The sequence below is a fragment of the Mastomys coucha genome, unplaced genomic scaffold (genome assembly GCF_008632895.1).
Source record: "Mastomys coucha isolate ucsf_1 unplaced genomic scaffold, UCSF_Mcou_1 pScaffold7, whole genome shotgun sequence".
Taxonomy (NCBI): domain Eukaryota; kingdom Metazoa; phylum Chordata; class Mammalia; order Rodentia; family Muridae; genus Mastomys; species Mastomys coucha.
In genome coordinates this window covers 63694191-63709152 of record NW_022196913.1, presented here as the reverse complement: position 1 = coordinate 63709152, position 14962 = coordinate 63694191, and the positions used below count along the sequence as shown (strand labels likewise).

Genomic DNA, 14962 nt, shown 5'->3' with positions numbered 1-14962 from the left:
AACACAAGACCATGTGTTACTGTGACCCTGGAGAACCAATCTGAAAGTATTGCTGTTCCTGGGTCAGAAAAGTTCCCCCCAAAACATTGTCCGGATTGTTCTTTAAGCAGATTTGGTTTCACTTGGGTTCTTAAAACTTACCGTTCCTGTGACCTCCTAGCTCAGAACATTCTTATTTTCTACTCAAGTCTTTCTGACTTGAGGTCCCACACAGCCTCAGCCACAGACGTTCCTGCATTGAGACCAAAGCGATCCAGGTGAGGGGTCACCCAGGCTTCATTTCCTTCATTTGGACCCCCACACTAGGATGGCATGGAACAAAGTGTGCTTATGGGCCATTCAACTGATTGAAGAGGCGGAGTCTGGCCTCTGGTTGCCAAGTGATCAGACATGCATAGTGCTAGTCCAGAAGAGAGAAGATGGCTTCATTCTATGTGTGATGCTCTATGGCAGCTCCTGAGTGGCAGCTATGTGTCAAATACTGCCAGATGACTCACCAGACTATTGTTCATTTAATTATCCAGGTCACCCAACACCATAGATATTCGCCACCTCCTTTTATGGAAAAGCAATCTTAGATGTGGAATATCAGGGCCCATGGTCAGAGGTTTTCTATGACTGAATAACAGGACTCTGACTGAGAGAGAAAGGGTAGAGACAGGAAGAGCCAAGCCAACCTGGGTGTTCATCACCGGAAACTGAAAGAGTGGAGCTGGTTAAGACATGTGTGGGACATAAACACTGGGAGATGGAGAGATGGCTCAGCAGTTGGGACCATTGGTTGCTCCTGCAGAGGACCTGGGTTCAGTTTCCAGAACCCACACAGTGACTCACAATCATTTGTAACTTTTAGGGAGATCTGATGCCCTCTTCAGGTGTTTGGTGTCTGACACCTGCAGACTCCAGAAACTCACATGATGCACCAACAACACACAGGCAGGCAAAATGCTCATAGACGTAAATAAGTCAATCTGTTAAAACAGTATGAATCAACATACTTGGAGTTGATCTAGTTACTTTTGCAAATTGCTGCACCAAGGGCATATGAATGCTTGCACCTGCACTCAGCTCTACATTTTAGGAAGTCAACGTGGGCTTTGTGAATGGACCCACGGAAAGAAAAGGGGCCAGAAGAGGAGTTCTACTCCCAAATGTGGAGTAAATGGAGGGATTTGGGAGTGGGGAAAGTGGGAGAGGTTTGAAGGACACCAGAAAGGAAACTTTGGTTAGAGTAGAGGGAGAGTAGCCATCCTGGCTAATCCAGAAGAGTGGGTCAGCAGATGCTCGGTTGGCAGACAATGGTGCATCTCCTGACTTTGCTCCTGACCTCAGGTGCGCTTCCACCCAGGCAAATTGGTTGGCAGCTAGAAGGTAGAACTTTCATTTACACATTGAAGAGGTTTAAGCTCAGAAGCTGCTAGCGTGCTGGAGAGACTCAATGTGGAGATGGCTAGTCTCCACTGCCAGATGTTCTCGTCTTACAAGTTCAGCACTGGGGTTCACAGCACAGGGAAACACTGCTTGAGTTGGGGTACATGCACAGAGGAACAGTGATTGAATCATAGATTTGACATTCCAAGCTCATAGAAAAGCAACCAAGAATGGGAGCTATCATGAGCTTTCTTGGGGGGGTCTATACAGGGCTGTCTGGAGTGCTAATGGCCCTATGGACTTTTTTAAGTCCACCCCCTGCCTCCTTTCAATATCCAGGGTTCCCTCTCTTCATGCTCTCCTAAATGCAGATGGTGAGAGTCTGAGGCTAACACACCAATAATCGGGGTCCAGAATGATCTGACTCTGTGTGGTTATCTCATTAAAAAGCTGATCATTCAGTTGATGGAGTGCTCACTCAAATCCTAGGTTCCATCACTAGCAATGCCTAAGCAAGCATTGGGAGATAGGTGCAAAAGGATTAGAAGTTCAAGGTCGTTCCCCAGGTGCATGGCATGCTGGAGGCCAGTCTCGGCTATATGAGATCCTTGAAGAAGAAGGAGGAGGAGGAGAAGGAGAAGGGATGGAGGAGGAGAAGGAGAAGGAGAAGGAGAAGGAGAAGGAGAAGGAGAAGGAGAAGGAGAAGGAGAAGGAGAAGAAGAAGAAGAAGAAGAAGAAGAAGAAGAAGAAGAAGAAGAAGAAGAAGAAGAAGAAGAAGAAGAAGAAGAAGAAGAAGGAGGAGAAAAGAGGGAGGAGAAAAAGAAGAAAGGAAGGAGGAGGGGAGAGGAGGAAGAAAAGGAGAAGAAGAGGAGGAGGAGGAGGAGGAGGAGGAGGGGTAGAAAAAAGACACTACAGAAAACATTGGCAAATACTGGTTACAAATTCAGATGCTGTGGCCTGTTATAATCCTAGGGGCTTTGGAAAGTAATGAATTTCTGGGTTGGGGCTATGCTTAATCCCTCAGTTCCACCATTGCTGTGTTGTGTGCCCTGCTCCTGGCCAGGACACACTTGTGTGTCTTCTCTGTCCCAGAGCTGTACAGCTGTCCTATTGCAACAGCAGGTACTGTCAGGCAAGCACCCAGATGGAGAGACTCACTTCCTAGCTAAGCAAGCCCCAAGAGGTAGCTTATATCCCAGCATATATATGACCCAGATGGTTGGGCCACACCCACCGCCACAAACTGTCTCACATCACAGCCCGTTTCTCGGGTCCGGTACCCTATTTCTTTTTCAGGCTAGCTTTAATACGGCACTGCTGTGGACTCCCTGCCTCAGCATCAGCTTCAAGACGTCCAACCTGACACAAGTCTATGCACTCATACTGTGGGGAAGGCACTGAGTCTGAAGGACACAGGCTGACTGTCCAGCCGAGTTATAACAACCAAGATTGGGCACAAAGACTGTCTTGTTTGGCTGCTGGAGGTTTAAAAAAAAAATGACATGGGCCTTGCCAATGTTTAGAAACTGGGAAATCTCACACCAAATACCAGATTTCCCTTCAGCTTGAAAAAAAAAATTGAATTTATTTTCCCCAAGCCTGTATTCCAATACAGAAATTAGGACTGAGGCTGGAATACCTCTGTCCTACACAGAGTCAGTCTTTACCCGTCATCTACATATGCCCTGGATCCCTCCAAGTCTCTGAAGCGTTTGAGTCTACAACCAACATTCTAGCACACAGAAAGCATTCAGTCTAGTTTATAGACTCTGAATGAGGCATCATTTCTGTTTAAAACAATCCACTGGAGGGAGGTCTACAGCAGAGCAGGGCAGGGTTATTGTTTAAGATGTGTAGCTCTACTCTCTGTGTCTTTCACCCACCTGGCAAGGCATTGATGCTATGTATCTCCATAGACACCCTCCTGAAAGAATATGAATCAATAGCAGGAGCTGCTGCGATAAGAAATGAAATTGAAAGAAAAGCACTTGTGGTTTCAGCACAGAGGCAGGCAAAATGGAAATAGTGCTCAGTGTACTAGTCATATCAGGGTATTATAAACAAAAGGGCGGCTACAGCTCAAAGCTGGCCTCTCGGGCAGTTCAAATGGACGACTTTTCTGAACTGCACATGTGGTGCAGAATGACTTTGGTTGAAGCCCTCGTAAGCGCTGAATTTGACGGTGGATCACCTACAGTGGATCATCGAAGGAAGCAGGGGTCCTCCCGACCCCCGCACGCTGGGACCAGTGGTCCAGCATGGAAGATGCAGATGCTCTTCTGAGGGTACCTGTGCTTTACATGGGACACGAGAGCTGTAGGTAACTAGCTCATCTGTGAGGCAGGGCTTAAATAAGCCAGCATCTTCAACAGAAGAGCCTCAAGAGTACCTCTCACAGGTCCCAGTAACAGAATACCTGACAAGGGTCTGAGGAGCTGTGGTCTGCCACCTATCCCTTCTCTACGGAGGCTGAGCTTTCCCCAGGCTGCTTCAATGCCAGTAACTACAAGTGACAGGGAAAAGAGGGAAGGGCTATCCTGGGAAACGAAGAGCTCCTCAGTTGGCTCATTTGTGGCTCAAAACCTCCCCAATAGTCCTTGAGATACTGCCTTAGTGAAGGCCACCCGGTGACTTAACCTGTTATGCCCCCTCAGGCTCTGAGGGGCTTTCCCAGCTTGCAGCCTGGGCCTCTTGTAGATCTCCTTGGCTTCCCATTCTCCCTCTCCTCTCTGGGTGAAAAGCCTGACAGATCCAACCGTATCTTGGTGTCAACCTCAGAGGAGACATATTTTGCTCTTTGAAAGCGTTTATTATCAGGCCAGATGTTCATGACCGCAATCCCAGCATGCTTGAGGCACAGGTGGATGGCTGTGAGCTGCAAGCTATCCTGGGGTTCAGAGTGAGGCCAAAACAAAAGCAAAAGGCAATCAACAGTTTAAAAAAAAGAAGAAGAAGAAGAAAATGCCTGTTGTGTGTGTTCAGCAAATGTGTCTGCTCCGCCCATCACGGAAGCTCCACCCCATCTCGGAGGCCCCGCCCATTCTGGAGGCCACTGCTTCAACCTGCTCACTACAGCGCCCAGAGGAACACTTCCCCTATAGAGAACGAGTGGGTGAATTGGCCTCATAGAACTGAGGAAGGGATTAAGAGAAAAAGGAAAAGTGAAAGAGAGGCGAGGAGAAGAGGAAGAGGAAGACAATGTCTTAGTTGTTTCCCCCAGAGAATGGAGCTGGAGGGAGCTCATCACCTGTTCCTGCTGTTAGGAAAGCTCTCTGAGAGAATGTGTCTTGTGTCTTCAAATCGGTGTGTAGCAGGTGGTGGGTAGTCCTCGGAGGACTTCCGATCCGTAAGTCCTTTGTAACCACAGTGAAGGCTGTAGAGTTGCCATCCTATCTATCTTAACCCTCAACATTTCCAGTTTTTCATTTTGTCGGGTGATACCGAATGGAAAGTGGACTTTCTTCCTGAGATGTGTCTCATACCAAAACTCAAGGGTTAACGTTAAAAAAGAAGTCTTCAGGCTGGTTATTTCATAACTCACATCAAGATAGGAGAGGGAGACGAAATCGGCAGCATCATTTATAAGCCCCGGGAAGTGGAAGTTTCCAGGCTGCCATAAATAAGGACAGGAGTGTCTGCCAAGTCAGAGGCCTTGCCAAATTTGAAATCCACTCAATCTCTACATTTTGGAACCCAGAACAGAACACCAACCTTGTGGGATTTATAATATTTTCTTCTCAGCGAAATTTCTTGCTATTTATAAGAAAGTAAAAACAAAAAGTAAAATATATATATATATATATATATATATATATATAACATGGGAAGGTTTTTATTTATTTATTTTTAACCATCTGTGAGTAGTGAGCACTGTGAAGATAATTAGGTGGAATGATCTACGCACCGTTATTAAATCCCACATAGTCAAAGACTACTGAAAGTATACAGAGCTGTGTGCATGTATGTACATGTGTGTGTGCATGTGTGCATCTTTGCACATATGTACTACTGTTCTCTCAACACCTAATTTCTCTCTTTTTTCTCCTCATACACAGACCACTACCACCCATGACTCCATCCAACCAATTTAAAAGTTTTAAAGCATAAAAAAAAAATGAAGAAGCATATTTGGGATGTGAGTGCTATACAGAAACAGAATGAGAGTTAAATAGAGCAAAATATCTCCTAAGAAAGATAAAGGAGTGGGGGGAAGGAGTGAGCTAAGCGGGTAGAGGCCCCTCACATCAGGTTAGACAGAAGTAAGACAGACTCAGCCACCAAAGGATGACTGGAGGCTCCTGCTCGCTGAGACAGGGTGGGGGCAGGGCAGGGCCTCACAGGCTACAGTCTCACCTGGGCCCTAACAAGTTCCCTCTCATGTAAATGATGGAAACCAAAGCAGCAGACTACATCACACAGACTGTCACCACCAAGGACAAAGGTGACATCTGCTTGGTGGACTCTGGTGTCACCCAGAGCCGAGCACCCTAGACCTCAAATAGCCCTGAAGCCACAATCCAATGAAGAACTAAGCGTGTGTTCTAGTTTCCACTGTCCCACTGAGGCACACAGCCTCACCCTTGCAGCTTAAACAAGATAGTGAAGGAGAAGAGGCATCAGTGAGTGAAGGGGACAAGGAGGTGACACAGAGAATGACGACAGTGGGAGCCTTTACCACCTCTAACAATGGCTGAAAAGGCTGGAGCAAAGGAGCAACCCAACAGGCCTCTAGATGGCTCCACAGAATGTGCCAGGTATGTCCAGCCGCCCTTCTCTACTCAGACCTGGGAGGACAACATGTGGCAGATGTGGAATTAAATGACACACTCAGTCATAGACTTGGACACATGATGGAGAGGCAATGGGACTGCCCCAAATCAAAGACTCCAACATCCATGCACAATAAACACCGGCTTAGGGGGGTCTCTCCTGAAAAGCCTGAAGCATCTTAGGAAGCTGTGTTTCCATCTCCCTCGGAAGGCAGGATGGCGTTTAACCCCTGACACCAGGGCCTGGGCTGAAGCTTCGAAAACTTACCTGAGAACGAAGTCTGTTCTCCTCAGCAAACGGCACAGCCTACATTTTTACTTAACAGTGCTTCAGAACTGATTATAGTTTGATGAGGATTATTAAAAAGAGATAAAAGGGTGGAAAATAAACACAGGAGTTGTTTCTCCGTCCCTCCTTGGAAACGTAATAAAAATATCAGAAGGAAGGAAAAAGCTTACTGCTTGTTAGTTTGTGGTTGGGCAGAGATTTTAATTCAGTAAACACAGGCTCTGAGATCTTGTGGCATGTGAGATGGACTTGACCAAATGACTGGAAAATTAACATATGCCCTTGGCAGTCTCTCCCAATCCTGGCCTGCCAGTAGGGGGTTGGGGGGAGAGGACTCCATGTGGCTGCATGCTGGGAGGCTGCAGAGGCCAAGGCCAGCTCAGGCCTTTGTGACATTCTGCTCTACTGTCTGGATTCTGCTCATGGAGGTAGCTGGATACATTCTTTTACATCCCATCCCACCACACCCCAGCCCTGCTGTGTTGATCTCTCTGAGGATCACTCATTAGGCTGGAGAGATGGCTCTGCGGGTAAGAGCACTGACTGCTCTTCCAGAGTTCCTGAGTTCAAATCCCAGCAACCTCACAGTGGCTCACAACCATCTGTAATGAGATGGGATGCCCTCTTCTGGTGTGTCTGAAGACAGCTACAGTGGGCTTACATATAATAAATAAATCTTAAAAAAAAAAAAAAAAAGGATCACTCATTAGATAGTGAAACAACCCCAGGGGATCAGAAAGACTGGAAATCAAAGGAGATGAGCAAAGGCACCCAATGACATTGGTCAAAAGTACAAATCCACCATGCCCAGTTCAAACACAGTCTGGGTTCTCACGAGGTAATTGCCACTGAAACCTCCTGACACAACCTGCTTCCAAAGGTAAAAGGTGAAAAGTGGGTGCTGGTGGTACCAGCAGGTCCCACGCTCACGTGCCAAGATCTGCAAGGGCTTCTTTGGTGACATAAACACCTAGGGGCTTCCTGAGACTGGGATCAGGCACCCTCTCAGTGATTGGTTCACCTCACAACTCACCGTGGTCAAGAATAATGTCTGCTCAATGGCCAGGGACGGGTGAGCACATCAAACTATGGAAACTGTACTGTTGGGTAAGCCCCATAGAGCTGTGAGGAATCCTAGGACGCCTGTGGAACACTGCTTGGCACACATATGCAAAATCAATACCCCTTAACTATCATCCGTGTCCTTTAAATCCTGGGCAGACTCCCTTTTGATTGTAAGGTAAATTTACCCCAAGTTAAACACCACTCATACAGTGACAATAACCCCTTCAGGGTGGTCAGAAGGTGGTCATAAGCTCAAATAAGTCCAAGATGCAGTTGTTTAAATCTTATTTTTGGCCTGTGGCCAAAGTGGGAAATGGGGAAGGGACTGTCTGAAGGGCCTGTGATGGAGACTAAGGGACATGACGTATGTGCTGACCACCGCCATAACTGGTCATGTCTCTCCAGTCACTGCTGTCCTTGCAGTCTCTGTCCTGGGCCATACAAGCTGCTCTCTGTGTCTGACACGAGTTGCTTAATGAATGAATTGACAGGACATTGTGTGCCCTCTTGCTGGGGTTAAACATCAAAAGTATTTTCTAAAGAATATAAAAGTTTAGTTGGTAAACACCCACAGAGCTTCCTTGTTGTGTATTCTGTACCAAATAGCTTTTAACCAATGGAAGTGATTCTAGTGTAAGAATCATAAACCATGTCTCTTGTGTGTGTGATGGGAACTCTCAAGTGATGATTTGTTCTAGAACCCACAGTAGGTGAGACTCCCCCAAAACTCCTTATTGACATGTCTCAGCCCCCCCCCAAACCACCAATGACACAGGGGCCATGTGTGTTTGGGGGGCAGGAGAGGGGGTGTAATCTACAGAGAACACAGGACACATGGAGATGAATCATAAAACTTTATTGGCTTGTTAAAGAAATGGATGAATTCAGCAAGTACATTTATAGTCTAGCCACATTGTTAAAACAGCACTTAAAAGTAAAATCTTTTTTTGAAAAGAGCTGCATTGTTTACAGGAAATGTGGAAAAAGAGACTTGAAAACCCAGAATATTATAGGGGAAAAAAGACACAAAAGTGAGTCAAGAGCTGCCTCTGGATTCCAGCAGATGGGTTTGGACCCGATAGGGATGAAACCCAGGGACATGTCTTTCTTGAGAATGGCTTGCTACTTCATATTTGTTTGTGAGTTTATGAATGCATTGGTTAAAATTAAGCTGGTGAGAAAACTCTGGTTCTTTTCTTTGTTTCTTACGCGTTTTTCTCCCTCCCAAGAAGACTAATTCAGAACACAGACAATGGGTGGTAGTGTGGGCTTTGAGAGTTGCCTCACTACCGCTGGCTACCCTAAAGTGTGAGTCCAGATTAAATGCGGAGTGAATGATTTATGTCATGCTCAAATAGCTGGGAGGTCCCTCTGCCCCTGAGACCAGGACAAGGAAATGGTTATCCACACTGGGACGCTGCCTCTCCAGCAGAAATTGTCATATAACTTTCTGGGCTGGAAATTCTGTCAACCTAATTTAAGCCCGGCAGCACTCCCCGAAAGCAATCTAAATTCAGGAGAGTCCTCGGCTGTCCCAGGTGCCCTGAGGTAAACTTGACAGATTGCTAAGTATTGAGGGTATGCAAAAAGGGCGGCATGTTCTTAATGGCAACTTCTGTACCGGGTTCCTTGGAGTCAGATCTGCTGAGCTACAGGATCCCGGGAGCTCTGTCATCATAAAGCAGAGTGCCTGACACAGCCCACACAGCTGGAGGCAGCCACCTCCTGAGCTCCGTGTTGTATGGAATCATTCCCCTTCAACAGAGCCCTCCCCCACGAATCTCCAGTCTAGACCAAACAAGATGAAGCGAGTTTCAATTAGAGTGTGAACGAATGAGATGGAAGCACAGGGAGGGATTCTAGACAGCATGCATCAGAGCAGGTGGAGGTGTGAATCACCTCCTCACAGAGAAGTCAGCACAGGCTTGAGAGTCTAGTTTGCAAAGGGGGAGGGGGAGAAGAAAGTTGAGTGTATTAGAATTAGGCAGAGCAAGCCAACAAAATCAGAACACATTCTTGGTCTATCATGGGGTCAGTTTAGAAAGATGGAGGGTAGAGGATGGGGGTAGCAGGAGCAAGGAAGTGCCCTGCCCTGTTCTCTCGCACTCAGCATGCCCTGCGACTGCTTTAGCCACATGTTCTCTCAGTCACTTACTCTGCAGGTCGCTGTGTAAGCTCTGAGGACAGACTTCAAGACCCTAGCCATTGTGAGCCTAGTTCAGGATCCAGAAGAACAGAGGGCCAAAGATGAAGATGGAATGTGCTGGTTTTCTCTCACCTTTGGGGGGGACTGAGACTGGAGGAGTGGGAAGGGAAACTGCTGAGCTGAGTCTCTCTCGTACATACTGGGGTTCGCATCTCCTGCTGGCAGACAGCCCTCTTCAGCCTTAGGACTGTTTCTATGTTAGCTGTTGTTATGGATGGCTCTGTGCTTGGAGACTGGCAAGAAGACAGGACTGTAAGAACAACCCAGCAGGGTGCCAGGGCCTGGGGTCCCAGCTAGGTGGGGGACACAGGGTAATAGACAGTCGTGCACCTTCAGGCTGCTGAAGTTCATGTCAGAACTTGCTTAAGGCAGCCTTCAGTGGTAGGCAGGGAGAAAGAGAGTTTTCAGGGAAAGACAGACAGCTACAGTGGAGAACAATGACTCTAAGACAGAAGGGACAGACTGGCAGCCCACAGGCAGGCTTTGTTGGCCTACATAACGTTTTAAAAATAACTGAGCCAACTTTTTAAAAATAGGGATGTTTCATATAAAAATCCAGGTTTCACATCTTCCTTAGAGAATAAGATTTGAAACTTGGGTCCTTGCTCCCCGGGACATGGCTGGCTTCATGGCAGCTGCTCCTGGGGGTTTAGGCATCACTTGGAGTGTGGAGACTTGCCTAGCCCTGGAATGCCAATTCCTGCCGGAGAGCCACAGATCTAACTCCAGGGGAAAAAAAAAAGTCCCGTCTCCCTTCCTGATGCTGTAAAAATAAAAGACACACCATTGTGAATCTTCAGAGAGCAGATTTCTTCTGGAGGACCAAAGAAAGCCAGAGATAAAAGAAAAAGTTAGGAAAGAAAAGCTGTGTTGCTGATGGCAGTCCGTGGGGGTTAAAAAGAAGAAAAGGCAAAGAACACAGGAACCATAAGAAATGATTTTCTAATATAGCCTGCTGCTCCTGTTGTCCCTTGGAAGATGCCAAGTGACATTTGATATTAAATCTCCTTATCTGTCCACTTCTTTACATCTTAGAACAAAAAAACTACCCTACATTTCTCCTAGCTGTTAACTGAAATTATCCCCCCCTCCTTTTTTTTTTCTTTCTGGTCTTAGGAACTTATAAAATAATCTTTAAATAATCCATCATCCTCATATGGCTCCATGGAATAACATCAAAGCTTAATTTTTTTTGTTTTATTTTGGTTTGGGGTTTTTGGTGCCAAATGGCTGATATTTAAGAGCGCCTGGCAGTTTGAATTTCACTTTCCTTTCAGGGGTCAAGATTTCTGCTTTTAGCTGGCCTCTGGGTAAGTCAACACCTTTGGGAAAGACAGAAATCTCAGTAGTGACAGAAGCTGTCACTTAGCTGCAGCAAGCTGGGCAGTGGGGGGTGTTCAGGACACGGAGCCTTCGATGCTGAGACCCATGGTCTACCTGAAGACAAAGCCTTTGAGAGGTCTGGGGAATGGACTGGCTCTCTCGGGCACAGTGTGTGGATGGCCAACACAACACTGTAACCCGTAGACTTACCAAAAAGACCCGAATCAAGCAATACCAGAGTGGCTCAGTATAAAATACCACAGTATCCGCCTTATGTCAAGTGGGGCCTAAATGGGTTCTGGTTGATTGATGGACTTGCTTACAGAGGATTCAAAATAGTTTCCAAACATGCTGGGATTGTTAGGAGGAAAACCTATAAATCCTTAAAGATAAACTACCTTTTAAAAAGTGGAATGTTAATAAATTTCCACTCTAGCTATGTGTGAGTGTGTAATAGAGCCGAGTGTGGTTTTTAAATGAAATACCCCCCAGCCTAGCTCTGAAAGGGACCTAAAGTGAGAGTGGAGGGGATGGACAAAGTTGCCACCTGGTGCAGATGGAGCAGGGATCCCACAAAGGCCACTGCCAGGCAATGTGAACGAGGGTCGCACAGTTCAGAATCAAGCGGGGGTGGGGGGGGAGTGGTTGGCCCCCCACACACACATGGAAGGCTGTTCTTTCAGCAAGGAGAAGGGAGAGCCATAAAGCATGCATTCATTAATAGCTGGCCACCTCTTTGCTGCTGGGTCAGGACACAGCGGTAGGGCAGCATGCTCCAGGGACTGTCCTTAGGCAGGCTCTCCCTCTCGCAGCAGGCCAGCAGCTTAGCTTGCAGGCCTATTCACTCTAGAGAAACTGCAGCTCTGTAATTCAAACAGTGTGAGATGTGAGGCCCTCTTGCTAGGCAAACTTCTAAAGGGCAGGTGGTTCTCAGAGGGCAGTGGGAAGGGACAAGGCTTTAATTCCCTATATGCATATACCTTGCCATTAGTTATTCTCAGACCCTGGTTAATTCAAGTGCACACTCCTGGCCACACAGTCCCTGGTGCTGCTCAGTTCTACCTGCCCGGTGGACTTTTAGCTTTTATGTGCTCTGACACCTAAGCTAAGAGTTTGGGTCTTTGCTGCCAGCAAAACAAAGAACCTACTAATGACACCACAAATGTACCCTTAAGTCTATCAGTCGCTGGGTTGTAGGTGGAAATCACAGAAGTCAGCCAGGGTTGGAGAACAGAAGATGTTGTTGAAATAGGTGTTATGTGTGGATTAGACTTTTAGTGTACACTTAGACCTAGCTATGACTTTAGATAGATAGGTAGATAGATAGATAGATAGATAGATAGATAGATAAGAGATAGATAGATAGATGAGAGATAGATGATAGATAGATAGATAGATAGATAGATAGATAGATAGATAAGAGATAGATAGATGAGAGATAGATAGATAGATAGATAGATAGATAGATAGATAGATAGATAGACAGACAGATATGATAGAGAGGTAGGTAGGTAAATAATGATAGATGGTAGACAGATGGATGATAGATACATGGATAGATGATAGATGCATAGATTTTAATTTGCAAATCACCTTTAATAAACAGAAGCAATTAATGTCAGCACATTTCCTGTATAGTCAAACAGCTCACTTTACATTAGAGAGGCATAATCCAATGCGATTTCACTTCAATTCTACATTTGAGCTATTGTAAGAACAGAAGGTGAATCTAAGTGTGTCCTTCCGCTGCTTCTCAGCTGCCTGACTCCTGCCTCTGCCTTGGGGTTCCCCAGCCACAGCTCACAACAAGCAGGCTGCAGACATCCTCGGAGAATACCCATTTCCACCAGACACCCCCAAATAAGCAGCACTTCCTGGGATGGGCAACAGTAGTCCCAGAGTTCGGCTCACAGGGCGTCAAGCGACAAGCACCAGAGCCCAAACCTTTGTCTTTCCTTATCTCAGCTACCCATCCAGTGGGATCTTATGAAACAAAACAAGACCTAAAAGAAACACAAAGCGAAACGTAAGTCATGCTCAAAAGAAAAAAAAACAAAACAACAACAGAAATTCACATGCAAACATAGTCACTTTAAAAAGAACATACTAAATCAAAATAAAACAGCATGGAATATGGTTTCAAACGCAAGGCGATACATAATAACAACACAAATTGGGATAGCATGGATATCACATGACTGAGCAACTTAGTTTTAAACTCATACACGTTTTATACGATACACAATATGCGAGGAAGAAATGCAAACAATGTATGCCCACAAATCTACTCACAATTCTATCAGACATTAGCAGCTTAATGCAAAGAGGAGAACTCTGCACACAGTATAAACAACCCTCGGAGAATTTGTAAATACTTTCTTATGAGGGTAATTCAATTCAGCAACAATTCTCTGCTCAAACCTCAATTCTCTTTACTTTCTTAATTTCATCAAACTATTTCAATGTAACTGACTCATTACTCAATAGCTGGACCAAAACCTAGAGGGCTTTAAATCATAAAATGTTGGGCAACACAGCAATCTAGATAGTTTTCTCAGAAATTCTAAAATCCACCTAAATGTAAGTATGCACCGTACTATGAATATGATATCCACATAAGTGTAACGTTAATTACATAACCTAATATATATCATTGGAGCATGTCAAACACTGCATAGTATTTGTGACTATATGACATAAAAGAGTCATAGCCACATGTCTACATTATATATGCCATATATTATTAGCTACTAGAGAACAATTATTGAATGCAGATGGAAACACCAACCCTATAACAGGTGATACAAGCTAGGAATGTTGAGTTCCTTGACTTCAGATACTCCATTTGCCCTACAGATGGAGAAAGAATATGTACAGCATTAAAAGCTAGTGCTCTCTGTGCCAGGTTCTCTTTCAAATGCTGTGCTCCAATTATCCTGTTGACTTTCCCAATAAGACAAGTTCTCCCAACATGCCCTCTTTACTGATGAGGAAACCCAGGCCTACAGGGTTAGGCAATTTGCCCAAGGCCATATAGCATCCTGTGGTACAGCTCCAGTCCAGCCCAGGAGCTCTGAGTCCACAGCTCCAGTCCAGCCCAGGAGCTCTGAGTCCACACCACAGTGTAAGAAAGCACCAGTCATTCTCTCTGAACACAGCTGTGGGAGGCCAGTACAAACACTGAGAATTCTAGTAAACCTCATGTGTTACTAGCATGAGTCCCCATCAGATTCTCAAGTGCAAAGTAGATGGTACCTCATGAGAGGCCCTCAAGACATTTTCGAGCTCATCCCTGGAAGAATCCTCAAAGCCCACCATCCAGACACTCTGCCTTCCACCAGTAGGTCGGTCTGCCAAGTACAGGTGTCAGCTGCCTCCAGAGCAATAATGACCACATGCGGAGCATCATTTGAAGAACCTATAGTGCTTCATTTCTGTGCCTTAATTCATTGCTCATGCCCTTCCAGTTGAGAAAGAACTGGGTACCAACATCAGGTATCATTCATAGGTTTAATCACCTGCAACCCTGAGAAGTTAGGGGGTCATTTGGCATGACAGTTAGCTCTCCTTTCTACTAGTCTCCAGTCTTGTTTCTACTGTTTTTTTTTTTTTCCCTCCAGGCAAACACTAACAAAGGAAACTATGGCCCAGAGTCTGAGCTGGCCAACTTGGCAAGCCAAACTCTCAGTTACTCCTGCAAGTCTGAAGAAGGCAGGTCTTGAATTCCTTCCCACTGAAACAATAGGATTAATATAAGGATGTCAGGCTTGCCAATAAAAACAGGAGAAACTGGATGGTGGAAATGGGAGACTTTATCCCCGAGTAATAATAATAATAATAATAATAATAATAATAATAATAATAAAAAGGTTGTCGATTCAAGGTACTCATTCTCCCAAACATTCAATGCTGGAGAGAAATATATATGTATATATATAT

General features: G+C 45.5%; 1 protein-coding gene across 10 annotated transcripts in view; it reads right to left on the bottom strand.

Moving 5' to 3' along the window:
* The window catches only part of Ntrk2 (neurotrophic receptor tyrosine kinase 2), a 331243-nt gene that overhangs the window by 187719 nt on the left and 128562 nt on the right, over positions 1-14962 (bottom strand). For 2 of the 10 annotated variants that reach the window (XM_031359022.1, XM_031359021.1), the window contains exon 13: positions 8330-13026. The exons of the other annotated variants lie outside the window; for them this stretch is intronic. In XM_031359022.1, the coding sequence (XP_031214882.1) occupies positions 12989-13026 (38 nt within the window). In that variant the 3' untranslated portion in view covers positions 8330-12988. Of the gene's footprint in view, positions 1-8329; positions 13027-14962 lie in introns of those variants that run through there. 10 annotated transcript variants of the gene reach the window in all.